We start from the raw sequence: 26,343 nt of genomic DNA on the forward strand, positions 1-26,343 counted from the left end.
AATAACGATGCGGCCACAAGAGAGCGATTAGACATGATATTTGGATGAACGTGCTCAACGAAAAACCGAAAAACCGAGCATTGCATTGCATTGAGTAAAGTTAATTATAATAATAATAATTATTGTGATGATTATTATTGCTAGTATTATTATTGTTGTTATTATTAGTAATCATCATCATCATCATAAAATGTGTTCCTGGTGTGTTCGTGTTACGTCAGGAACAAGGTGGAGAAACACTTACCAAAGTGCGATTAAAATAATCATGTAAAATAATATGCACTCCCGTGTATATCAGGGGTCTGAAACTTGCTGCCCTCAGGATGCAGTTTTGCAGCCCACCCTTGGGAGGCCAATTTCAACATGGGTGTGAACCCCGCAAGGCAGCCCATCTTTGTCCACAGTGAGACAGAGTGAAGAGAGTGAAGTCATGTTTGCAGGTTCCTACTCTCACATCTCGCCTCATGTGGCTAGGTGATGCACAGGACGTCAAAACCACCCACAGGCGCCGATGCACAGGAAGTCTCAAGAGCTGAGTTCATTCTTGATGGTGTGAAAATACCTCCTGAGCGTGTCGACCTGGGCTGAGAGAAACACACATTTTTCTGACAACACAGGTAGTGAAATGGACCACTGGTTTTGTTCTGTAACTAAAGAGATGAGGTGTTCCACCATGAGGCTTCATCTGCTACTGCAAGTTTTCATTCTGCAATGCCTGTTGAAGCTGGCTCACGGTGAGTTCTTGTTCCACTGAAGGGTGTTCAGCACAGCGCACTCACCACCAGAGACCGGTGCGTTGCTCACTGCTGTGTGATGCAGCTTGGTGAAGGGCTGAAGCAGCGTCCACATTCTCAGAGCTCAGCAGGTGGCACTCTTACGTGACGTTTGATTAAATCGTGTTTTCTGTATTTAAATGTACAAAATGTTTAATTGGTAAAGTTCAGGCAAGTCTCTGTACTTGAGGCCCCAGGTCCAGACGGAGCCACATTTACCTTGATGGAGTCAGGTGGCACTGAAAGAGACTTACAACAAGTGACGAGCTGATGAGCCCACTAGATGGCACTCTCTGCTATAGAGTTTGGGGAATTAAACAACCACTTCAACAAAACCTCACATCATTTTTAAAACCAACAGTGCCACCAACTGAGCCCAGGAAATCAGGACACTGTTTCATGAAGCCTCGTAAACCTGCTTCTGTTCTCTCTCTCTCTCTCTGGGTCTTGTTGGCCTGAAAACAAGCTTCACCTAAGATACTAAAGTCCACCCATCTCCAACCCTCTCACTCTGCATTCTTCCTGTCTCTTCCAGGTCAGATCACGTCCTGTGACACTGCTATCATGGTGCACCGTCACACTGTTTACTACGCCTCCTCAGGAGAAACTTTAACCATCAAATGTCCAGTTAGGTTGTGCAGGACATCACTGCCTCTCATTTCCTGGATCAAACACGTGGACGGCCGTTACAACCCTGTGAACACGAGCCACCGAGTCCACACCAAGCAGAACATGTTCAACCCTCTGTCAGGAGAGGGGTCTTTGATATTCAGGGACGTACAGACGGGTGACTCCGGGTCTTACCAGTGTCAGGTGGGAGGTATTCAGAGCCACAGCATCTACGTCAATGTCTCTGGTGAGTGGAACAAGCCTTTGTGGTTTTGCTAACAGACCTGAGGACTTCATGTCACACTTTGATTGACAGAAAATGTTGACTCATCGAATACCTCGCATGGAGGTTTGTTCTCCTGGAAACACCTTAAAGCTAAAAAAGCTTTAAGGTGTTTCCATTATTATTAGTCCTTCCAGGATCTCTTTAAAACTGGGTGGTCACGCCGGTGCCTGCGACTGCTCCAGCGATCATCCTGTTTTGATGCTTGTTGCATCATGCAAGTCAAATGTAAAAATATTAATTTAGTTAGCTTCAGTCGAGGTTCGTATTTGATATGAATAATGGAGTATCATGTTCTCACTTTGCTGTGTAACTTATGTGTTTTATAGATCACGCAGTGCCATCTACTGCCACAACTGAAAACGTAACAGGTGAATATGTCTGTGTTAGGTGTTTAATTCCTCAGAGCGTTGAGATGCAAGTCGTGCTGTGTTTCATGTAGCTTCCCAGGAGGCGAAGGAGGGCGGCCATATCTCAGTGTATTTGTACTTCCTGCTCGGGCTGCTGGTGTCTGTCATCATTTTGATGAGTTTGATTGTTTCTTTCAAGAAGGTCTGTGAAGGTGAGCGTTTCTTTCGGTGGGGTCACAGTGATGGTGGGAGGCGGAGTCTGCTGAACTCTAACTGTGATGGTTCTCCTGCAGAAAATTCCTCCTGATGATCTTCACCCCTCAAATTCTCTCCTAACCGCCCGGTGTTTTCCTTCATGGTCTTGGATCGAACATGAATCAAGATGTAGCTGAGTTGTCTCATTGTTTTCTCGATGTTGCGATATTTCACAGTTTTTGTTTGTAATGGAAATGAATGAATAAAGCCTCAGGACAGAACGACGGAGTGTTCATTTGTCTGAACCGCACCGCCAAAAACTGCACCGCTGAGCCAACAGATCTAATGGCGTGACGCCTCACTTCATAACTTTATCGACACCTGTTTGCTTGGTGGTTTAAAAGTAAACACTGAAACAAAGATATTCACTGAAAAATGTGCAGAGATAAAGAATCATTATGAAGCTGAGGCAAAGAATGCTGGAAAAGAGATTGGTTTGAAAATCCCTCAGGCTAGAATAAGATGCAGAAGAGACTGTGATAAAATTGAGGTTTTTTTTTATAAGAAATAATGTGCCATATTGCCCCCCCTGCATGGAGACATTTTCAAACAAATTAAAAAAAAATAGCAGTCAGTAGCTACAATTTTTCACAAATCAAAGGGGATTTTCAAAAGGACTTTGGATTAAGCACGATTGTGCCTCGGCCGAGGTTCCTATAATGGTGCGCCTTGGGATTTTTGAAAAGACACTGGCCCACAGGACTCTTTCATTTATGCAAAAGAATCAATCTGTTGCTGAGAAGAAGGCGACTTTAAGGTTTGGGTGAGAATCTAACATTTTGCAGAGACAGATATTTAAGAACTGTGTGTTGATCAAAGAGAAGATGTGATGCCAACTGAATCATCTAAGGGGTCAGGTGTTAAGAGAACGTGCTGACAAAACTACCGTTGGATGAAGTCACTTGCAAAATGTGTTTACAACAGAACAAAGATGCATTTGAGGTTTCAATTTTTTTCTCGGTGTGAATTACATGTCTGAGAAAAAAACACTGAACTGCTGCTGGCTAACCTCCAATTCTTCAGGTGTTTTTTGTCTGTGCCTCGTGTGAGCTGTGTGTCACAGTACTGCCACCTGCTGACCAAGTTCATTGCAAATTAGAGCTATAGAATAAGAGTGCTATAAAAGTGAGCGGCCCGTTCGAGGTCTGCCACCTCTCACGTTCCTGTCTAGTTATTTACTTGGGTGGTCTCTTCAAGTTTCACATGTGTGTCTTCAGAGCAGTGGAGGAACGGAAGGATGGCCAAGGTTGACCTGCAGGGTCTCAGACGATTTCATGTCACTTGAAGTTTCAATCGACTCTCTGTGTTTTGGCTGCAGTGAAGTCATGACATCAGGTTGTTCCTCATGAACAAACGGCTTCAATGACTGTTGATATGAGCGGTCACGTAGAAACGCGATCAGCTTAGATAGAGGGGAACACCACCCACAGCTTGAGTCACAAGGTGAGGCACAGGAAGTCACGAGAACTGTGTTCAGTCTCGAGAGTGAGGATGTGAAAGCGAGTTTACCTTGACTGAGAGTGCGCTCGGATCTGAGCCCTGTTCCGTCTCCATCTCGCAGCAGAGGAAGTGAAATGGACGATTTATAGACGGTGTTTTTGGTCTGGAGCTGAAGAGACGAGGCGATCCACCATGAGGCTTCACCTCCTGCTGCGAGTTTTCCTCCTGCAACGTCTGTTGAAGCTGGCTCACGGTGAGTTCTTGTTCCACTGAAGGGTGTTCGGCACAGCAAGGGAGCCGTGGCCTGTGCGTCGCTCGCTGCTGCTGCTTGGACTACATGTACGACATGACCATTCTGTTGAGCCGACATTGAATTGTATCCTCTGGTTTGTTGCCACACAGTCCAGTGCTCCTCTAAACTGCTAGACTTGAGTCGTCTCTGGCCAACATCAGTGAAAACGGCAACTGCTTGTGCACTGCCAGAGAGATCCTTTCATGTACGTGAAGGGGCCACTGCGTGAGAGAACTGCTGCACCATGGACCGAACGGAACGCTGTTGCGTCCGGGAGCAAGCTAAACTAACGCGCCACATGTACATCAGATTTTTCCTTCCTGACCCGCATAACTGAGCTCTCTGAGTGTCTTTAGTTGGTAGCAACTGATCACAAATACACCAGTCATTCTGCCATTGCAGTTATTGTAGTTGTGGTGAAGTCATTCAGCTCATAGAAATCAGGCAATAATTGCGTAATAAGGCTGCTACACAGCTTGGTGCTGTCACAGCGCCACTCAGCTATTTTTGGAGGCTTTACTGTGGATGCTCATCTTGCGTGGAAAGGTCTTCAAACGGGTCCTCAAAGGCCCGGGGTGGTGTAGGTTTTTGATCCAACCAAAGTTTGGCTGGAGTTTGACCAATCAGGTGCCAGCGGAAGAAAACGGCACTAGAGGGATTACAGGCAAGTGTGTGTGGTTGACTGCCGGCACTGAGTTGAAAACCCCTGCGATAAGTGACGGGTGGATGAGGTTTCATGAAACAGTGTCCTGATTTTGACTGGACTGGAACAAGTAATTCAATGAAACATCACGTCATTTCTAAACCAAGAGCGCCATCTGACAATCAGGCCACTGTTTCATCTGCCTGGCAATACTGTTTCGTGACGCCTCATCTACCCATCACGAGCTGCTACGTGGTCTTGTTGTGAGGGGCCATGCAACGTTGAGCCCAAGTGTGTGAGGTTATGTGGAGCTCACGCCAAACTCAGTTTTTGAAATAGAATGTCATACCAAACTAGCCGTGGTGCGGTTTTGGTCACGTTGCAGGTGGTGTGATCACCCACACAGGAAATAAGTCGAGAAAGTCAAAAAACTTCTGGTGAAATTTCAAAATATTGTTCCAGTATTTTGAATTGAACTTTAAGGCGTAAGCTATGTGCGTCGGCGCAGGAATCGCCCTGCCCCTGCATTCAATGCCGATGAGAGTTTGGGGCGAGGGCACGGAAGTAAAATAAAAGATTTAACTGAGCGTGACTACACAGGAAATCCACAGACAATTAAGACCCGGAGAACGAACCAGGTCAAGGAACAGAATCTGAAAACAGAAACTGAATCAGGAACATGTAAGAAATAGATGAACAGAGACACGGTGGCCCGCACGCACGTGAAAACACGGACAGCAAATACACTCAAACATACAGCACAACGATGGAAGAGAGCAGATGTTTGTTAGAGCACCGCGCAAGCGCACTGTGGTCCGACGGAGGTGATATACAAAAGCGTCAAGAAACAAGAGGACCAAATGCAGATGCTTCATCTCTTTAAAGTTAACGCACTGTTCATCCTCTTCCAGGTCAGATCACGTCCTGTGACACTGCTATCATGGTGCACCGTAACACCGTTTACTACGCCTCCTCAGGAGAAGCTTTAACCATCAGCTGTCCAGTTAGGTTGTGCAATACATCACTGCCTCTCATTTCCTGGATCAAACACGTGGACGGCCGTAACAACCCTGTGAACACGAGCCACCGAGTCCACACCAAGCAGAACATGTCCAACCCTCTGTCAGGAGAGGGGTCTTTGATATTCAGGGACGTACAGACGGGTGACTCCGGGTCTTACCAGTGTCAGGTGGGAGGTATTCAGAGCCACGGCATCTACGTCAATGTCTCTGGTGAGTGGAACAAGCCTTTGTGGTTTTGCTAACAGACCTGAGGACTTCATGTCACGCTTTGATTGACAGAAAATGTCGGCTCATCCAATACCTCGCATGAGAACAGAACTGGTGAGTACGCTGTTTCGATCTCCTCCCTCTCTGAGAGTTGAGTTGAAGGCTGTTGTCATGCAGCATCTGGGGACAAGAGCGAGTACAGAAACGTCCGCCTGTATGTGTATGTCAGTGCCGGGATCCTGGGCCTTGTCATCTTCATCATCATCCTGACAGTTCTGTCCCTGAAGTTCTGTAAAGGTGAGTTGTGTTCAGAGATTCTAAAGAAGCGGAAGCTTGTCGGCACCAGGGGGACGACTGACCCGCCGCTGTTGCTCCCACAGGCACGTCCAGAAAAGAGACTCCAGCGGAAAATGAGGTGAGTGTGTCGACCCCTCACTGAAGATGACTCTCACCTTTAATGATCCATTGGGTCATGGGTGAGGCCTGTTTCCATTTCGAGAGAAGGCTCTGAAGTGTTGGTACCCACAAGACCGATCAGGTCCATTTCAGGTAGTCCAAATAGGAACGTATAGTGACGGGTAGTTAAGGTTTTAGGAGACGGTACTGAAGGGTCAGTGAGGTTTCATGAAACATTGTCCTGGCTTTCAGAGGCCACCAGATGGCACTGCTGAACAATGTTTGGACTTGAACAACTGATTCAATGAAACCTCACACCATGTCTAAACTAGGGGCGTCACATAGTGGGCTCTGAAAACCAGGGCACTGTTTCATCAACCCTGCAGTACTGTTTCATGATACCTCACCCACGCATCAGCACATTGTCATAACTTTGTAGGGACTTGAGAATCTAGTGATGACGGCAATGAACAGAACCTTCATTCATTTGGGATCTTGCAGATCTTAATGGTCCCAGTGGTCCGCCACATGAGAGGAAGCCAGGACCCAGGCCCAACAGCTCGACTGTCTGTGAGGAAAAAGACGCCGCTGTCACAACCTGCCAATTCAAATGCAGTCAGCACGAGCCAGCAGGAAGAGGAAGGGTGTGTGGAGTACGCTGCTCTCAACCACATGCAGGTACCGAGTGCGACACCAAGACAACCGAGACTAGACCAGGAGAGCACGGAATACGCAGCCATCCGCGTTCGTTGAGACGTGATAGGGCTCAACAGTGGAAGCTGCGCAACGGCACTATATTCTGGAGTCGCTGTCTGGAGCCGATGAGATCGTCTTCCAATTTGAACTTCAGGACTTTGGCCTCTTCACTTCTCCTCAGTGTCAGTGAGCAGCGACTGGTTCTAGAAGCGGAGTTGTTCAAAAGAGAACTTAAACAGCTTGAAAATGCAACCCAAGCGTGTGTGGAAAGTTATGTAAATGCCATATACCATGATTGAGTGAACATTGTTACTGCTTTGGAGAAAATCACCATTAACTTCTGGTCCTCATGTATGCGAAGTGTATACAGATAATAAAAGAAACAAGGGAGTTCTGTTCATCGTTTATTGTTTATCAACAGTCAAAACAATTTTTCCAAAAGTCTTGCATCATCACATCAAGTCTCCACGGCGAGTCAAGTAACAGTCTGGTCAAGTCCTGTCCAGTCTTGTCAAGTCATCGTCTCGTCTTTCCCCATGACGTCGCCATGTGAAGTCAAGTAACAGTGTAGTCGAGTCCAGTCTTGTCAAGTCATCGTCTCGTCTTTCCCCATGACGTCGCCATGTGAAGTCAAGTAACAGTCTGGTCAAGTCCTGTCCAGTCTTGTCAAGTCATCGTCTCGTCTTTCCCCATGACGTCGCCATGTGAAGTCAAGTAACAGTCTGGTCGAGTCCTGTCCAGTCTTGTCAAGTCATCGTCTCGTCTTTCCCCATGACGTCGCCATGTGAAGTCAAGTAACAGTCTGGTCGAGTCCTGTCCAGTCTTGTCAAGTCATTGTCATGTCTTTCCCCATGACGTCGCCATGTGAAGTCAAGTAACAGTCTGGTCGAGTCCTGTCCAGTCTAGTCAAGTCATCGTCTCGTCTTTCCCCATGACGTCGCCATGTGAAGTCAAGTAACAGTCTGGTCGAGTCCTGTCCAGTCTAGTCAAGTCATCGTCTCGTCTTTCCCCATGACGTCGCCATGTGAAGTCAAGTAACAGTCTGGTCGAGTCCTGTCCAGTCTAGTCAAGTCATCGTCTCGTCTTTCCCCATGACGTCGCCATGTGAAGTCAAGTAACAGTCTGGTCGAGTCCTGTGCAGTCTAGTCAAGTCATCGTCTCGTCTTTCCCCATGACGTCGCCATGTGAAGTCAAGTAACAGTCTGGTCGAGTCCTGTGCAGTCTAGTCAAGTCATCGTCTTGCCTTGCCCGACAAATTAAGTGACAGATTGGCTGAGTCCCATTTTGTCAAGTCGTTGTCTCATCTTACCCAGTCAAGACATCAAGCAAGCAAGTCCAGTCAGCAGTCTGGTCGTGTCCCATATTGACTAGACAAGTCTTTGTCTATCTTGCCCGGTCCAGTCAAGTCTCGACATCCGGTCAAGTGACAGTCTGGTCGAGTCTTGTCTAAGCGAGACATCATCTTGTCTTGCCTGGTCAAGTCTCCACATCAAGTCAAGTAACACTCTTCTGTCTTCTCAAGCCCCATAGAGTCTCCATGTCAAGTCGTGTCAAGACACATCTTGTCTAGTCGTTGTTTCGTCTAAAGTCTTGTCAAGTCATCGTCTTGTGTTGTTATGTGAAGTCTCCACGTCAAGTTCTTTCAACTTGTCATGAGCATCATCTTCGTACTGAAATTGTCTGGTCAAGTTAAGTCAAGTTAAGTCAAGTCTTGTCAAATCATCGTCTTGTCTTGTCAAGTCTTTTCTTCGTCTAGTCCTGCTCTCATCTTGTCCTCCTCTTGTGTCGACTTAATTTTCAGATTTGTACAAAACACGATGGTTAACCTCTGATCCTGCTCTGCCTCCTCCTATCGGGCCGTAAACCTCGACACTATAATTTGATCACTTTTTTCAAAACCAGATCATCATCATTATATCAAAAACTCAGTATTCAGTCCCCAACTGTTGTGGAACGTCAGTTTAGATGAGGCGAGTGTGAGCTGAGACATGAGTGACGGCCTTCTCCACTCAGCGGCATCATCTACGAGAGGAAACGGCTCACAGATATCTCTCACCATCAGCAAACGTTCCTCCACCATCGGCAACCCTTTTTCACTTCTATCTGTCAGACAACCCATATATTTGACCCACTCAAAAGGTGATCTTGTCAAGTACAAAAGCGAATTGCAAGGTGCGAAAATGGAGCAACATCACAACTTCTTTCAAGAGTTAAGGTGTCATTGAGTTACAACAGGAAGACAGGGTTTGTGGCGTGCGAGCGTCAGTAATATTCTGAGGTCCGAAATGAAGTTCCGCTGCATGACCTCGCCCTCAAGCTTAGTGCATCCGTGAGGCTCAGAGCAGAGACGCAGCTAGCTGAGGTCACTGGGGTGAAGCCACCTCCAAAGAGGGGATCTTACCCACGTCGTTCACACATTCAAAGTGCCTCGATCGAAACAATGGCTCCCTCAAAAGAAGGATGGATGTTGACCGTGTTTCTGTTTTAAGGAAATAAAAATGGTGTTTGGTCAATAAATCAAAGCCAGAGTGCGGTGGCAAGTAAATTCACTGCACAGAACGTTGCAGCTGTGCGTGAGTGTGAAAAGCTGCAGACACAAATAGAAGCAAAACCACATGGAAAGTCTGCCCGCCCCCCCCGCGGCAGGAAGTCAAAGTGAACCACATATTACGCATAGATGATCATTATCTTCAAATGGTGAGAAAGGCACAGCAGTGATCTCCAAACACCTAAATCAAGTCACGTATCTGACGAGGTTTCAAGAATCGTGGGGGAAACGGCAACAAGCTGAACAAAATGAAAGTGGGTTCAGAGCGGAAAGCCTCGCTCTGGCAGCCATGAGCGTGCTGAACCAGCCCCCAGTGCCCTTGACTTGACCTCCAGCAGAGGCAGCCACTCGCCGCGTGCTTGTGCCCCAGCTGGCCCTCTGAAGCTCAGTGGCAGCCACAGTCGAGGGGCTGCAGAAGGGATGAATGAACAGCTGCAGTGGTAGTGCGACTGTGAACCTTCATAACCACAGGGACCTAAACCAAAGCCACTGCGGGACATTCTCTACTCGCTTCCTTCCATCTCAATCATTCGTGTTATTGGTGGTTTTCTAGGGCCAACTGGTTCTCAGTGGAACTCCAGTAAAAACCTGTCAAACTAAACAGACTGTTCACAGCAAGTGTCCTTTTTTCGTACTCATCATCAGTCACAGCCTGGGAAAGTGGACTTTTGCGTCGTATATTGACGCCGAAGGCAGCCCTCACTATCTACGAAGTTTTACCTGTCCGTATTAAACGATGCCACCGTCACTGATCACATGCTTGCGTGAGTTCTTTTGGTTGCTGTTCATCAATATATCCACCGGGGGGAGCAGCCCAGAGTCAAATGTTTATGACAGCAGCAACCTCCAAAGCCAACATGGCGACTGCGGAAGAAGTACTGATAATGCACTTATTGCACAAAAAAGGAAACAGAGCCAGCGTTGTAGGCGGTGAGGCTGTTAGGTATATTGCCACTGGAGGACAGAGAATTTCCGCTGTAGGTACCAAATGTGTCCGCTTACCAAAGGTGTCCCACCTGCCGCGGAGTGATGACGTCACATCCGGCATATACAATGTTTTTAAATGTTTTAATGGGCCAGAGCAAATTGAAATAAACCATTTCAAGGCGCTTTCTACCACATGTTCCGTATACCGCAGAGAAGAACGGATATAAACGATTTGATGACAAACATCGCATTTTGTGGAAATAAATACTACAATAAATGCTACACGGGGTAGAAGTCGCCTTGAAATCCTTTATTTCAATTTCCTCCGTCTCATTAAAACATTAAAAAAAAAGATATCGTATATGCCAGATGTGACATCATCACTCCGCGGCAGGCAGGACACATTTGGTATCTACACCGCCACTGTTACGTCTTAGCTACGTATTGGGTAGTAAGAGCAACACTGCCGCCCAAGGTTTCCAGTGGTACTGCTCCGTTTAGCACAGATCTGTAAGCTTTGTGGAAACATGCAGAAATACAGAGGAAATGAACACACAGCACGGTCAGAAGGATCCATCCGGATCTGGCCAAGTATGTAATGTTGAGCACAAAAGCGGCTCTAGGCTTTCAAATGGAATGGGGGAACACTATTTAGTGCCGACGTGGCCTCAGGTACAGGGTCCCATTCCCACGCCACCTAATCCATAGTGATGGGTATCATTAAACAGGATTGCCAGATTTTCTTTTCTTTTTTTCTTATTGTGTATGAAATTATAAAAACTCAATACTCAAACATACTCAAACCACAAAAACATTCTACTAAATTATGAAGAAAATATAGTTTAACAATCCAGCCCTTTTATTGTATCATATAACCAAACGTGTTATTTACAAAAACATATTTACAAATACACAAAAATTACATAATTCGGCTAGGATTTTTTTCCCTTACAATGTGCACAACCTTACAATCAGATAGTACAAATTATACACGTGCCAGTGGAATAATGAAGTGCACAGGAGTGCACAGCCCGAGGTGGGTCGCGTCTTGTCGGCCACCAGGAGGCAGTACCTGCACTGTGGCGATAGCTGGAGTGACCTCGAGTTCTTTGTTTTTCTCAGGAAAAGGGTGGAACGGTCAGGATTGTTTGCCACAAGTGTTTTACTTGGCCTGGAGAAAACTGGAGTATATTTGTCATAGTTGAAGGTGCACATATTTACTGAAAAGAGACCCTTGAATTTGAACTCTGATTTAAAAAACAATTGCATTTTTTAATGTGCAAGAATGTTCTACTAACTTGAGAAAACCAATCAGTCCTAACCAACCAAAAATGTGAATGACGGAAGAAGTACGTGAAGCATTTGATGCTATCTAAAGTAAAAGGATGCGGTTCTTTGACAGAGAATGTGAGAGTGCACTGCAGGAAGATGAGATCAAAAAGTAGAGTCCTCTGTCAGGGAAAAAAAAGGTTTAATCAGGCCAGCCGTCCGTGATCACACAGTCACAAATTATCCATTAAAGGATGTCAGACAACACACGTCAAAGAGACGAACGTTTCTAACATGAAAAAAAAAATGGCTGAATATTTAAATAAACATGTTGACAACGATCGTGAACCAAAACACTGGGCCTTTGATCGGAGGGCCGATTGGACAGTAACATGAGGAAACCACAGCAGAAGAAAACAGCAGCGCAACTGATGGTGCCATGTATCGGACTTGCCGTTTTTCAGTTTTAAATCTCCACCAGTCAAGAGTTGACAAAGCTCAGCAATGGCAAATGTTGAACAAGTTTTCCCCTCATCATGTTGATTTTAAAGCTTCAGAATTAAGAGGTTTATTTTCTTCTTCTGAGGGAAGATTTGTGAGGTGATTTTTGTCAGCCATCTTCACACCTATATCAGGCTGTCAGTTTCGAAGCTGCTGCTGTATTTTGGGCGCGGCAGGTACTAAAGTTAGTGTCTCATCATTAACCAGAAGGTCCGCGCCATCAAGCGAGCAAATTCCACAGCTAACTGTTAGCTAAGTAAACGCTGACAGGGACGGCCCACTACTGACCCCCAGCTACAGCGACGTGTTTGCGTCGTCCTGTCAGCACGCTACTCGCTGATACTTCCTGGTTCTACTTCTTAAAGTGACGATCGTTTTCAGTGGATGGACTTCATGAACATAGCAGCGATGTCTGACCTGGACCCAGGTGGTCATCAGACCTGGAGTTAGTCTGTGGAGAGACAGAGACGTGCGGTCAGCTGGTGTGTTTAGCAACATGCAGTGAAATATATAAAGGTTTAAACAGATCACAGACTCACAGAGGAGACAGACAAATGTAAAAGTTCACTGTGTACCAAGTGAGCTGTTTAGTGAACTCTGAGCGCCAGAGGATGTTAGCATGTGACGGGATCTTGGAGCTAAATATATTTGAAATTTGTGGTGAGAAAATGCGTCTCCTGCTTCACCTGATTAAAATACACCCCCGAGAGAAAAGGCAGAGAAACGTTTACGGTAGAACATTCCGTGGTTTAATGCGCCACGACTTTCCATGATGTTTCAATAGATTAAAAAGGCTAGTTGAATGGTTCGTCTCACAGTGCTGGGGAGGAACTTGGAATCGCTGAATACCAACTTCATAATATACTGTGTGAAAAGAACTAAAAATGAAAGAACACACGGGGAAGTTTGGGGCGAGTGCCGAAAGCGGGTGCTGATACACTGAGCAATAGCGCCCTCGTAAGGACGAAGGCAGACGTTACAATAAATCACACTTGTATTGGAAATGCTGAGTTGAGAATGTTAAAATCTAAATGTTGCCGTTTTTGTAGTCGCACGGATAAGGAAAAAATGTGGCGACAGAAAAGAAAAAGAGGTGCAGAAGTAAAAATATCACCCAAAATTCATGCCATAACTGTGGGTACCATGACATGCTGCTGTGCTGCCATGTTGGTCAGTCACACACCATCATAGTCTGCCACAGCGTGTCCTTATCAGCTGTCTTACATAACAGGAAGTAAGGCAGCCTGGTTCTTAAAACATCCACTCACTTTCTCCTGCCAAGCCGTGGTCGACTCACATGGGAGGCAGAGAGGGTCCAAGCCAGGCCTTTCCCCGCCCTCTAGGCTTTTAGAGAGAGGGCGTCCAGCCCTTCAGCACTCCAAACCAGACGCCCTTTTTCCTCAGCAGGACGCCCTAAATGTATTATTAGTGCCTGTATAATGGCCGACTCGTAGTGTCATCTCACTGGTTTACATTAAGTGTGTTTCCGCACTGTAATTTCGCAGAATACGATGCAAATTCACAGATTCTCTTCTCACCTTTTGCGGCCATATTTTGGCCATTGCAGTCACCATATTTGTTTGCCAACGTAATCTCGCGGTGATCTCGCGAGTCATGACACTCGCGGCACGGAAGCGCGCTGCTATTGATGGATTGACAGGAGGAAACCGCAGATAAGTTCCAAACTTTAAACAATCGTTCACACAACGAACTCATTGCTTTCGAATCCCCCCCCAAGCGGACGAACACAGCCATTTCAGAATGAGAGCAAAAAAGCTTAACTTCATTTAGTCCAGCGAAAAGCCTTTATATCTGTATTGTTGGAATGAATGAATGTTGTGGTTGTGAAAGTTTTGAAAACCATCACCGCTCATACAACTACATGCTTATCTTGCATCACTATATGAACAAAGATGGAGACACACGGCTGTACACACCATGGCTTGTAGTGAGGGAAAGAATCATTAGAAACATTTTTTTTTTCAGGGTCAGCCAAGTAAAACAATTGCCAAGTGAAGATGCACCCCAGCAGCAACAATAAACTCTGTTCAACTGTACACACGCCAGCGCTGAGACCCCGGACTGGTACTCGCCGGGGCATGTATCTGTTCCTCAACAGTTCTCCGTCTCCACTATGTACAGATCACTTCTGGACCACAAATGGTGTGACCACACAGCGACCAACGCCAACAGTGGCCGCCCAACAGTCCACTCAACATGGTAGATGAATTAGCCCAGCCTGAAGCTGGAAACAAGTGGCACAACTCTTCGTCCTCTGTGTTATTTTTGGCTGTTTTCATCAAAATACCATTGTAATTTTAGGGCGGCATTTGTGGCACCACCCACAATTTTCCTGTGGTAGCACAGATTCCCGCCACCTCAGTTCCTTGGAACACTGAGGCGCAGGATTGTAAGAAAAACAAGCCTTTCATTCTGAGGCGCGGGAGGAACCACAACAGTATCGTGACGTCCAGAAGGTCAAACTGTAAAACTTTAAATGAATCATGTTTGACTCTGACCCACTGGGGACGTCGCTGAGAAATTTTTAAAAAAAGCGACAAGACAAAGACTTTGATGTCTTTCAACTATGTGGAATCTATTTCCCGGACTCACTTGACCTCAGCTCGTCCCCGCACTCCTCACTTTCAACTGACCACGGTCAGCACTTCATGTCAGACAGATATAATGACAGGGCGCAGCTTACTTTCTGGGTCCTCCAGGGTGAAGTCCCAGCCTATTCATAGGAACAGTGTTCTTTTCATTCCCTCCAGCATTTCACTGAGTTTCTTATGGATTGTGGCCGATTGTGATTTTACAGTAGATTTTTCTAAATAAAAAATACCAGTGAAAGTTGCAACAACTGAAATGATGGGAAATAAGGACCTTTGCTAATGAGCTTGTAAAAACCTAGAGTCAGTTTCTAGACAAAAAAAACCCAGGCTGCAAATGCTTTTAACCAAATATGCCTTATTTGCAGTATTCTAAGTGCAAAGAACACACAGACAAAAAAGAGCTTCTGGACGGAGACTTGGAGGGGCGGAGTCTGAGAGGCAAAGGCGGGGAATGTGTGTGTGTGTGTGTGTGTGACCGGAATTGTTCAGTGGCTCATTAATACAGCCAATTAAAAACTGCTGACGTGTTTGCCATGTTTGTCTGCGTCCGCCCCGTCTGGGGTTCGGGTGGTGGCGCACTGCACTAGTGAGCTCCTCTTTTTAGTTCCGTCTATTCTACATTTCTATCATGGAATTTAGGAATGGATTCAGAATTGTTCACATCCAAATCGCAAACCTTGGCAGCAATGTTTGTGGGCAAAGGACAAAATTGCAGCTCAAGGATCAGTTGGAATTGCGGTGCAATACTTGCAATATCGCTGCATCTACTGGAGGGGCTGAGTAATGCTACATAATGTGCTTGTTTGGGGAAATTGAAAAGTGTGTTTATGTTTGAAACCTTCAAATAGCGGCGCAGGGAAAATGACCAATACAAACCATTAGCCAGCGTATGCTCATTAGCCTACTACATGTCCTGAAATAACACCACGCTGTCACAGCCCCTCACTACGTTTTGGCCAGAAATCACTCAAGAAACGTCTTCGACTTTTATTGTGTGTGTTCTTTGCACTTGAAATTGCCTTTTGCAAATAAAGCATATTTTGTTAAAATCATTGCAACCTGGAGCTTTTTTTTTTAGGCTAAAAGCTGGACACTTTCTTTCCAGCTCATTTGCACAGGTCCTTATAACCTGCCATGTGGTTCCAGAACCACAAATGATTGCAATTTTCATTGCTATTTTTTTTTAATCTGCTAAAAAAATCAGGCCTTTTGGGCCACAGAGATCAATAAAAGAAAGCTGGAAGACTGTGAAATGTGAAGATGAAACAACCATACCACACACTTTCTGAAATGGCAATGTAGAAGAAGAAGAAAACCCAGAAGACTCACAGAGAGGCCGTCATTGTATCTGTATTTCAATCATTGCTCATGTAAAGTGTAGGTCAGGGTTCAGGCAGGTGTGTCAGGAGACAGACGCATGTGCCAGCTGGAATTATATCTTGAGCTTCGCAGTCAAGTCTCAAGAGAAAATTAGATGTTTAGGGTTGCGTATAAGCATTGCTCACACTTCAGCGTCAGGTCCAGTACCTGACGCTGAAGAAATGCAGACACGTTTCATCCTCATGAACTCACCGTTGGTGCAGATGCAGCACTTGCAAAGACACACACAGATGCCCACCAGGATCACCAGCGCAGCGCTCACTGCCAGGGGGACGACTAAATCCGGAGCTTCTGAAGCACAAATACACAGCAAAGAAGCACATATGCACGAGGAAACTTCTTGATCTACAGCTATCTTTGACCAACTGGCACTATTCCTTTTTTAAATTTCAACTTACCAATTCATATAGATGCTCAGCATGAGAATATGGAAATAGACACGTTTACTTTGAATATATTAGTGGCATGTGACGCGATCACACACCATGCAGCGCAGCCTGCACGATGTAATAGAATGTGTTTCAAATACAAAAATGCGCCGCAGAGGTGAAACGCTCTCTGGAAATGGCTGAGGAAATGCTGGCAACCTACGCCACCATTCTCAGAGACATTCTAGAAACCTGGCAGCACAATGCTCAATGCTAAAGGTTAAGGCTCCTTCATGGAGGCACACTTTCCCTTGGCAAATGAATAACAATATGTTCTGAGCTGTAAAGCTGTCTGCTGATGAGTTGATTCTGGTTTTGTTCCGCTAACCAAATGAAAGCGATGACCCATACATGCCAGCCAATCACGTGTTGTTCCACCTGCCCCGGAGAAGAACAGACATATCGCGGTACTTCAACGACCCGATGACATCAGCGTCGTATTTTGCAGATATAAGTATTACACATGTGGTAGAAAGTCCCATCAAATCCTTCAATTTTCTCTGGCTCATTAAAATATTTGAAAAAAACGATTGTATCTGTCGTCATCCCGCGGAAGGTAGGACACATTAGGTAAGGTGACAGATTTGGTACCTACAACAGATCACTGACCGAACAGGTTCAACATTGAAATCATGTTTACGTTCCGTTTCCTCTTAATTTATCTGAATTATAAAACACAGCCGGTCTCAACCGTTGTTATGGCAACTCTTCTGCGCAACGTGTGATGAAAATGAGAATTCTGAATTTAAAATGACAAAGAATTCTAACTTTAAAATCAGAATTCTGCCACTATTATTTTCTTCACTGGCACTAATCCTCTTCCGTAGCAGTAGAGTTGAAGTTTTGGGGTATTTGAAAGTGTTACAAACTGCAGTTTGTAAGAAGTGTAAAATTATTCGACTCTTCTGGTACTTTAGAATGCATGTTTTCTTCCAAGGAACAATGTGGTTTTCATTTTGGTTGGTCCCTACTCAGAAATTATTTATCCCCAGATGAAGTTACACATAAATAAACATCAGTGTATGACATGATGGAATGAGAACTGCAGAACATTTAAGGAACATTATTCACTTGCAAGTTGTTTTTCTATTTGTGGTGCTGCTCCAAAGCGAGAGAAACACTGATCTGCCCTGAGGAGGGTAAAATTGCTCTGGAGACTGAACTGAGATCAGGGATTACATCGCAGACATGATTACTATAGTTATGGTCTCTGATGTTCGGGATGTGATGTGTGCCACACTATAATTATGTCTTTAGGAGTCACGGCGGTCAACTGAGTCAGTAGTGCGACATCATCACCGCGAGACGGATGTTTGCCAGAATACAACATGGCTAAAATGTGGCTGTTTTCGCGCTGCGGTTTACACACTGCACTTTTATGCTGGTCAGAAATCCAAAACAGATTTGGCTTTCTGAACTCTGTCACCCAGGATGGAACAAGACTAATGATTGTTGGCTCCATTTGAGGCAACGTGGTGTCCTTACCTGGCTGGAGGAGCGGCACTGACAGGTCGTCATCAAGACCCGGGTGCTGCACAACACACCACACCTCGCCGAGAATCTCCGACTTCAGAACCAAGGTGCTGGTCACCACTTTGGTGCCATTACCCCCATCAACCACGGAGAGTCTGGGTGGGCCGAGGGTCTTGTTCTGTCCTCTCAGGTCCCACGTAATCTTTGCCTCAGGCCAGGAGCGTGCCGAGCAGTTGGCTTCAGTGACTCCCGGGGACAAGGTTGTAGTGGTCACCTCTGGTCTGGGTAGGACTGAGGAGCACACACACGTGGCTAGGTGAGGGTTTCCTGCAGCACTGCATAGTTAGAGTGAGTCCCTTGACCACATTCTACTAGTGACTGGTGGATGAAGCTTCATGATGCAGTATTGAAGGGTTTGTGAGGTTTAATGAATTTTCAGAAGCCACTAGACGGAATTATCTGCTGAAAAATGTTTGAACTTGAGCAACTAATTCAATGACACCTCAAATCATTTGTAAGCCAAGAGCGCCATCTAGTGGCCTCCAAAAATTAGGACACTGTTTCATCAACCCTGCAACACTGTTTCGTGATGCCTCATTGACCCATCACTAAATTCTTCCAAAAAAGGAAACAATTTGACCCCAAAATAAATATATAAAATAAGTAATAATAAAACTGACAGAACACAGTTTGTGATGTTCCAGACACAACAAGGCACTAGACTGTGCATCCCCTGCCTCCTCTGTCCCCGTCTGGCAAGGCCAAGCTATGTTTGTACTTTAAGCCTTGGTCACAAACTTTGGCTGGAAGAACCAGATGGCAGATACAACTGGCATTGTGTTTCTTGAAAGCCCAAATGGGGGAAGACCATGTGGCAGAGTGGAGAGGCCTGGGCCTCTTTGCTCCAGCAGCTCCCCCTGTGACCTTGAATAAGCTGTGAAAGATGGATGGATACATACCACACTAACATATAACTGCCAAAGTGTGTCTGTGGAAAGCAGCAAAAAAAAAAAAGAGGCGTTTTGTAACTGATGGCTCAGTGCACAGTGAGCGTTTTGTTTGGCCCAAAACAAAGCCTGTCGTTTAGGAAAGGCAGATCCAGTAGGTCCATGGAGAGAGACGGACTGGCATGTGTCAGAGCTATTCTCAGCTGGAATTCCAAAAGCTTTCTGCGCCAACCTCTTCCTGTTATCAGCATCAGCAGCCTGGCAGTCAAAACAGCGGTCAGGCGCGAGAGTGTGAACGCTGGTAAGCATTTAAAGAGGCCATGTGACTGAATCACAGATGCCTGTGAAGTGACTGAATGCTGCCTTCCTGAACTCCCCTATTTAAATATCAACATTACTCACCAGAATCGCCTTTTTTACATGTTTTGATGGGCAGTTTCGTTTCTGTTTCGGGGTAAACAGAAGCTCTGATTCTGCTTTTGTTCAAATCCAAAGGATTTCAGTGAAAGGCAGCTAGCTGATGCTAGCTTGGTTAGCATGATGGGGAAACGTAGGCCTCACGAGCCAGGCGGTCTCTATCTCCATGCCCAGGTTCTGAACACCCCTCGGGGTCGGCACTTGAATGTCCGTTTGAATGACAGAAAGCCAGGTGTGAGACGACCTACAGGTCATTTATTCATGCTACATCCCCACAAGATCTGAGAGACAGTTGGGGAAGTGAATGACGGACACCGTGTGGCTACTGTTTAGTCTGGACCGGAACTGGCTTCAGAGCTAAATTTTCACCCAACGGACTGCAGCAGATCCATTCCGTCCCACCACCGCGCAGCTTCCAGGTTGTGGGAACAGACCGGAGGTCCCGCCTCGCTCTAAAGTCAGCAACATTTTGGAAAAAATGGCCACCTCACAGACAGAAATGAGACAGGGACAGAGGGGACGAGGAGCACTGAAGACAGCATGGAACAATAGTCAACGACGGTGCCTTGAATATAACGTTTAAGTTAAGTTTCTACACTGCCACCATGTACCGCCTCAGGCCACCAGCGTTGCAGATGAAGCCGATACTTTTCTCGGCTCCAGTTGATTTCAGCGATGCCATGGAAATGGCACTTCGCTGACATTTAAGTAAAATAAAATACAGCAAATGAGTGTTTAAAAAAAGCCATCAAAATAAACAGAACAAAGAAATCTCAGGCATTTTATTCTATACATCCATTTTCATCCGCACTTGTACATGGTGGCGGAAGCGAAGGCCAATCCTATCAAGCGGGTGTTGAGAGTGGTTTAGACCATGTAAACCGCATGAAGCCGCAGACGGTGATAATAGACAGTTAGACAGTTTGAAAAGGAGACAAGTTGCGGGGTAGACAGGCTTTTCTAGGACCAATGATAATCAGGCAGCACAGCTCTCAATGGCTATACAATTGAGCCCCAGAACTTTACTGACAGAAGGTGTCACTGCGCATGAACTGCCTTGTGTATTCATAGAGAATAATTGATCAAGTGCACTTTGACAAACCAACTTTGCACCTGATACCTTGATGTCGACCGTTTTTAGACATAGAATTTCTAGACTCAACTTTTGTTTTCAGAAAAAGAAAAGTAACCAAATAAGTGTTCCCCGCTCCACCACTCCAGTCAACTCACCGTACACTGAGAGGCAGACGGAGCCTTGCTTGGTTCCATCAGGGAAGCTGTGGAACTCGCAGATGTAGCAGGCTTCGTCCTCCCTCCTGACCGACTGGACAGTCAGTCGGCTGACCCCGAGGGACCGACTCACATCGAAGCGGCCCACAAAGCCGTCCTCCACTTTGTAGCCGTCTTTGGAGTAGGAGGCCACAGTGGTGACGGAGCCCTGCTGGGGCGCTTTCCTCCACAGGACCTGGACCACCCGCTCAGGGAGACTGTGCCGGCAGGAGAGGCTCTGGGGTTTCCCCTCGACAGATATCTTGCTGCCCTCAGCGCTCACCTTACCTGGACAAGAGAAAACGTCCTGTTATCATCAGCAGTAAGGAGCTTTAACAGCCATGTGCCTGCAGACCCTCTTAATGAGGCGGCAGGAACTAGCAGGCTTTTATAGCTAATTCCAGGAAGCAGCGAGGAATGAGGAGCAGGGTGGTCTCCTGTGCTCACTGATGTCTCCAGCCTGGGTGTGTGGTTCGCTCACCAGTCACGCTGACACATGTTCTGCCCTCCTGTGAGCCCGACGGAAACACGTCAAAGACGCAGAGGTAGCAGCCCTCGTCAGCCAGCTGCACCCCCCGGATGGTGATGGCACTGGCGTTGTGGCCCGACCAGGTGAGTTGGACGTCAGGGCTCTGATGGCTGATCTGAACTTGGGGCCCCAGCTGGTAAGCCAGGAGCAGCTGGCTTGTTTTGGTGAGCCAGCGGACCTGCTGCACGGCGTCCCCCGCTGCCAGGGTGATGTTGCACCCAAGCACCAGCGGCTCTCCTGCGTACCCCGTCACGGAGGCCGGCGCCGAGACCTGGCCTGGGACACAAACAACCACTTGATATGCAGCAGCCAGTGCTGAGTCAGCAGATGGAAACACTTCCTGATTCAAGACAGTGACCTTCGTCTGCTTCAGAGGTGTTGCCTTCAGTGGAGCGAGAAACTTGAAGTTAACATTACAAAGGGACAGAGTAGTCACGGCAGGAGCACAGGGAGATCATCTTTTCTTCCAGGAAGTAAACACAGAAAACTGTTGCAGTCAAAGGCTGGTCATTACCAATAGATCAAAGGACAGGTGAATGAGATCAGAGGAAGCCAATGACAGACTGTTTTAGAAAGGGCCGCAGTTCCATCCTATCAAGCAAACACAGCTTCACCGGTCTGCTAGACTGAAGGCTGACATCAGTTGAACTTGTTGACAAACCAACCGCAGCAGATTTTTGGCACCGCTTGGTTCCCCTAAACAACCTGATGTTCACAGGTCAGTCCAGAGGCCCAGGGCTGCCTCCCCATACCAACAGAAAGAACACATAACATTGCTTGAAATGGACGCAGAGGGGGCATAAAAATATATAATTCATTATTATTGATAAATAAAAATTTCCCTTGGGATTGATAAAGTTGTCTGATTCTGATAAATGGGCCTTCAGGGTGTTTAATGGCAGCTCATTCAACATCATATTTCACATGATGATCTTTCAAACATATTTGCTCTGTTTGCAACAGCTCAGGCAACCAAACCTCAATCACAAACGGGTTCAGACAATGAAACACAGTCCAAGCTGCAGGCCAAACTAATTTCTTCTTCATTAACTGTAGAGACACTAAGTACTGAGGTGACTATTAGCACGATGTTAAGCATGTTACACACAAACCTTTCCAAATAAATCCACCTCACATAATACACACACCTGACACACACAACTGACTTTCTGGATTAGTTCGCATGCTGCGGAGATCAACTTCACCATTGACTCAGGCTGCTGCCGGGTGACATTCATCCAGTTTCAAAGTATTTAACTTGACTTTTTATGGATTTTTCATGGATAAAGTTCACGTTAAGTTAACGTTATACAGCACTGCTGGCCTGTAATGGAGGACTGAAATGAACATTTTTGGACCAAAACCGAAATCCGAAAAAGAGTCAGGCTGAAAACTACAGATAACGTCCAGCTTACTGATAACCTGGAGATAAAAGAAGAAAACTGAGCAACAAGCGACCTGAGATAAGTCACAATATTGATACTGAAACCATAACCAAAGATAAGATATTTTTCCGAGGAAATCACCATGAGAAAAATCTCCAACAACACATATCACAAAAATAACTGCAGCTCAGCATTGGTCTGATCGTCCGACGTCATAATGTCCATAACTAAGTCTCCTCTCCTCTTAAGAATACTTATTACAGGCACTTACAGGTACTTGTAAAAAAAACATGCAGAAGTTCCCTGTTCCTGCTTTTTCCGCCACTATCAAAATCACGACGTGTGCGTCAGTTGGTTTTCCCATTATACTGATGACACCTGAACGCAGCATTGACGCCAGGCCGTTCACGTCTCCTGTAGAAGTCGGAACTGATGGAAACAAGAACTCACGTCGCCGTGTTGGCAAAATAGACATCTTATATTATCGGAGCTGCTTGTTATGATATTGGATTTATCAGAGTGACATGCCTTCCTGGAAATCAAAAGAGCTATGACGGCAACTATTGGCACCACTGTATTTGTGTCTATGACTGGAAGCGTGGCGTAAGTCAAAAATCAAAGCACCGCACTCACATCAAGTGATGTTCGTACTTCAAATACCTCAGACCATTGACCGAATTATGAAAACATTCATGTAGCACCGACACTTCAACAACGTAACATGAAATGCAATGAGATGAACAGCCTTCTAACTGAGTTCATGTTCTCTCATGAAATCCCATTTACTTGTAGGATTACCACACCGAGGGGTGCGTCAGAACAAGTGTGACAGCTGGAAGACAACATTCTCTGTGTTGTGTGGTGGAAAACATAGCAGATGCCACTCACAGATTAGCAGCTCAAGACGGCAATGTTTATTAAGATCAGCATGCAGAACCTCCCGCACCCATTTCTCTAGTTTCACAGAATAATGGTATGGATTTAAAGTGACTTTCCGGTCTCAGCCTGCTGTGTCATGTGCCTCCATTTCACCCGTCTGCTACAGAGGCGCACGGGACTTACAGTTCGTCCGGGACACTGCTGTGACGGCGATCCACAGGAGCAGAAGTCGTCCACGCATCCTTCACTGCGGCAGGGATCCAGCACGATCACAAACCCACAGTCAGACCCTGAAAAGCCCGACCAGAATCACGTCAGGAGAGGGAACACAGGTAAGAGAGAGCTGTATCTCACCAGCCTGGCGAGCTGCGGGTTGAGAGCAGCCCTGGTCACAGGCTGCCAATTCACTGCGGACTTGCTGTTGGGACACAGAACACCGCAGACATCAATCCGCACCACTGATCCGGACCTTATTTTTAGCCCTCATTCGAGGTCAGCAAGTCTGCCCAAGAATCACCTGCAGGTGAATTAAGACCTAATCCGAGCAAACACCCTGCCACCCTGAATCCTTAATCACCGCCGCCCACACGGACGTCTGGACTGGTTCCGCACACACCACGACATGGACACCAGGCGCTTCTGTGAGGAGAGGCTGAGCACCGCAGCGTTGTGACCAGCGCGGTCAATATCCAGGTGAACAGACAGCGCGCGCGCAAGGACCCTTTCTAAGACAAATATATGTATATATGCATATACAGTAGAGGCTGGCGCAAGTGTCTGACGTTTAAAAACGGCATTGAGGAAAAGACGTGCGAGAACTTACGAGGAGTCAACAGTCAGATGGAGCCGGATTTGGAAAGCGCTGCTGAATCACAGGTGTGTCGAGCGCCACCGTTGACGTCGTTCTACAGCTACAGCCCACCTGCTTGAGCGCCCTCTGCTGGAGGTTGAGAGCAATCCTTTCAGAATCATAGTGGTCAAATAATTGTTTTTATGTTATACAGACATTTTGTTTGTGTGTGTGTGTGTGTGTGTTAAATGACTGTCAAAGCCTCCGCTCACAAGTCCCATGGCGAGAAAGGCATCATGAAATAAAGATGCAGTATGACGTGAAACAGAGAAACAGAACCACCTTGTTACTTACTGAATGTTACTCAATGAAACACAAAAGTCATCAATGGAGATCAAACGCATTCATCCATGAAGGTCTGGACGCGGAGTCACACTCAAAACTGAAGTGGAAAAACACGCCGTGGCTCAGTAGTGTGAGCAGTGTATGACCTCCCGACAACGCCTGGTCCATGCTCCTGATCAGGGCCACTCCTGCAATTCTGTGGTGCAACGTTGCGGACAATTCAGTCCATGGCATCAGTTGCTTCTCTTACTTACACTGCAGCCACATGAGGCCAGCATCGTCTTGCATGAAGAGGAACCGAGGGCCAACCACTCGCCTCATCTCATGGTAGGTAGGAAGAAGAAGTGGAGCCAGTGAGCATGGAAGCCTGTTCTTCTCACCAAGACTATGCTGTCTCTTAGTGACACAACTAAGACGAGCAATGTCACTGAGACAGCAAAGTCGATCACTGTCACTGATGAGGCTGCGGGTCCGGACAGAGTTTCCCCTGCCATCCTGAAGCATTGTGCTGCTGAGCTGGCTCCAGTGTTCACTGACATCTTCAATGCTTCCTTGGTGTCCTGTCATGTTCCTGCCTGCTTTAAGTCCTCCACTATCATTCCTGTTCCCAAGAAGACCAGGATCACAGGACTGAATGACTACAGACCGGTGGCACTGACGTCTGTGCTCATGAAGTCCTTTGAGCGCCTGGTTCTCTCTCACCTGAAATCTATCACTGCTTCTCACCTGGACTCATTGCAGTTTGCCTACAGAGCCAACAGATCTGTGGACCATGCAGTGAACCAGGCCCTTCATTTCGTTCTGGAGCATCTGGACTCCCCAGGAACCTATGCCAGGATCCTGTTTGTGGACTTCAGCTCTGCCATCATCCAGTCCATCCTCACCTCCTCCATCACCGTCTGGTGCAACAGCGCCACCTCCAGGGACAAGAGCAGACTGCAGCGCATCGTACGTTCTGCTGAGAAGGTGATGGGTTGCAGCCTGCCACCTCTTCAGGACCTGTGTGTCTCCAGGACCCAGATCATAGCCTTCGACCCTTCTCGCCCTGGACATGGACTGTTTGTTCCTCTTCCCTCTGGCAGGAGGCTGCGGTCCATCCAGACCAGAACCTCCCGTCACAGGAATAGCTTCTTCCTCTTGACCAGCCGTCACACTGTTGAGTTCCTGAACAGCCTTTGTTTGTGGGTTATTTTATTTTATTTTTTGACAGCACTTTATCCCAAAGCACTTTCCTAGATAATAGGATCCCCACTGACCATGGCAATAAATGTGACTCTGATTCTGAAAAACTGGTCCAACAGTAAAAACTGTTCATGAAAGCACCTGTTGAAGTGGTTTTGACAATTAATTGCAACATTATATGGCAATACTTTTATTTACACTTCATTGATATATTCTCAGCAGATTAAATAAAATATAGTCTTTTTATTTCATGATATTTAGACATGGTTTTATTCTATTTATTTTATTCAGGACTCCAATTTTTTCAAGAGTTTGCATCAAGTTTTTCAGTAAATCTCATGAATATGACTTTTATCTGGTTTTTCTGCTGTTTGGTGACAAATGCATATCTTTGCGATGATCACATGGTTTCATGTCATTTCACAAGGTTTTGTTTTGTTTACATGTAAGTAGAAAAGAGTTGTTTTTTTGCATTTAATATTTTACATGTCATATT

At 46.2% G+C, this 26,343-nt stretch overlaps 3 protein-coding genes across 7 annotated transcripts; 2 read left to right on the forward strand and 1 right to left on the reverse strand.

The window, feature by feature from the left end:
• Nucleotides 1–377: 377 nt before the first annotated feature.
• Nucleotides 378–7,344, forward strand: LOC128767998 (uncharacterized). The gene is made up of 10 exons (XM_053880514.1): nucleotides 378–734; nucleotides 1,309–1,629; nucleotides 1,995–2,036; nucleotides 2,108–2,290; nucleotides 3,808–3,963; nucleotides 5,557–5,877; nucleotides 5,947–5,988; nucleotides 6,052–6,171; nucleotides 6,255–6,289; nucleotides 6,772–7,344. Exons 1-10 carry the CDS (start codon nucleotides 626–628, stop codon nucleotides 7,021–7,023), a joined length of 1,581 nt encoding a protein of 526 aa, XP_053736489.1. The 5' UTR covers nucleotides 378–625; the 3' UTR covers nucleotides 7,024–7,344.
• A 4,551-nt stretch (nucleotides 7,345–11,895) lies between these two features.
• LOC128772190 (OX-2 membrane glycoprotein-like) lies at nucleotides 11,896–25,005 on the reverse strand. 5 transcript variants are annotated; one of them, XM_053843537.1, is made up of 8 exons: nucleotides 24,354–24,447; nucleotides 23,885–23,948; nucleotides 23,714–23,820; nucleotides 21,219–21,542; nucleotides 20,699–21,025; nucleotides 18,117–18,395; nucleotides 16,396–16,494; nucleotides 11,896–12,662 (listed from the first exon to the last, which is right to left on the reverse strand). In XM_053843537.1, the coding sequence occupies exons 3-8, from the start codon at nucleotides 23,769–23,771 to the stop codon at nucleotides 12,658–12,660; spliced, it is 1,092 nt and encodes a 363-aa protein (XP_053699512.1). In that variant the 5' UTR covers nucleotides 23,772–23,820; nucleotides 23,885–23,948; nucleotides 24,354–24,447; the 3' UTR covers nucleotides 11,896–12,657. The 5 variants fall into 5 exon arrangements, with proteins under 5 accessions (XP_053699512.1, XP_053744342.1, XP_053744333.1 ...); XM_053888367.1 differs by lacking the exons at nucleotides 11,896–12,662; nucleotides 16,396–16,494 and adding an exon at nucleotides 24,920–25,001 and having other exon boundaries at nucleotides 16,501–18,395; nucleotides 24,354–24,470; XM_053888358.1 differs by lacking the exons at nucleotides 11,896–12,662; nucleotides 16,396–16,494 and having other exon boundaries at nucleotides 16,501–18,395; nucleotides 24,354–25,005.
• Nucleotides 23,342–26,130, forward strand: LOC128746481 (uncharacterized). Its single transcript, XM_053843550.1, has 2 exons — nucleotides 23,342–23,624; nucleotides 23,697–26,130. The coding sequence occupies exon 2, from the start codon at nucleotides 25,053–25,055 to the stop codon at nucleotides 25,899–25,901; it is 849 nt and encodes a 282-aa protein (XP_053699525.1). The 5' UTR covers nucleotides 23,342–23,624; nucleotides 23,697–25,052; the 3' UTR covers nucleotides 25,902–26,130.
• The last annotated feature ends 213 nt before the right edge of the window (nucleotides 26,131–26,343 follow it).

The sequence above is a fragment of the Synchiropus splendidus genome, chromosome 1 (genome assembly GCF_027744825.2).
Source record: "Synchiropus splendidus isolate RoL2022-P1 chromosome 1, RoL_Sspl_1.0, whole genome shotgun sequence".
Taxonomy (NCBI): domain Eukaryota; kingdom Metazoa; phylum Chordata; class Actinopteri; order Syngnathiformes; family Callionymidae; genus Synchiropus; species Synchiropus splendidus.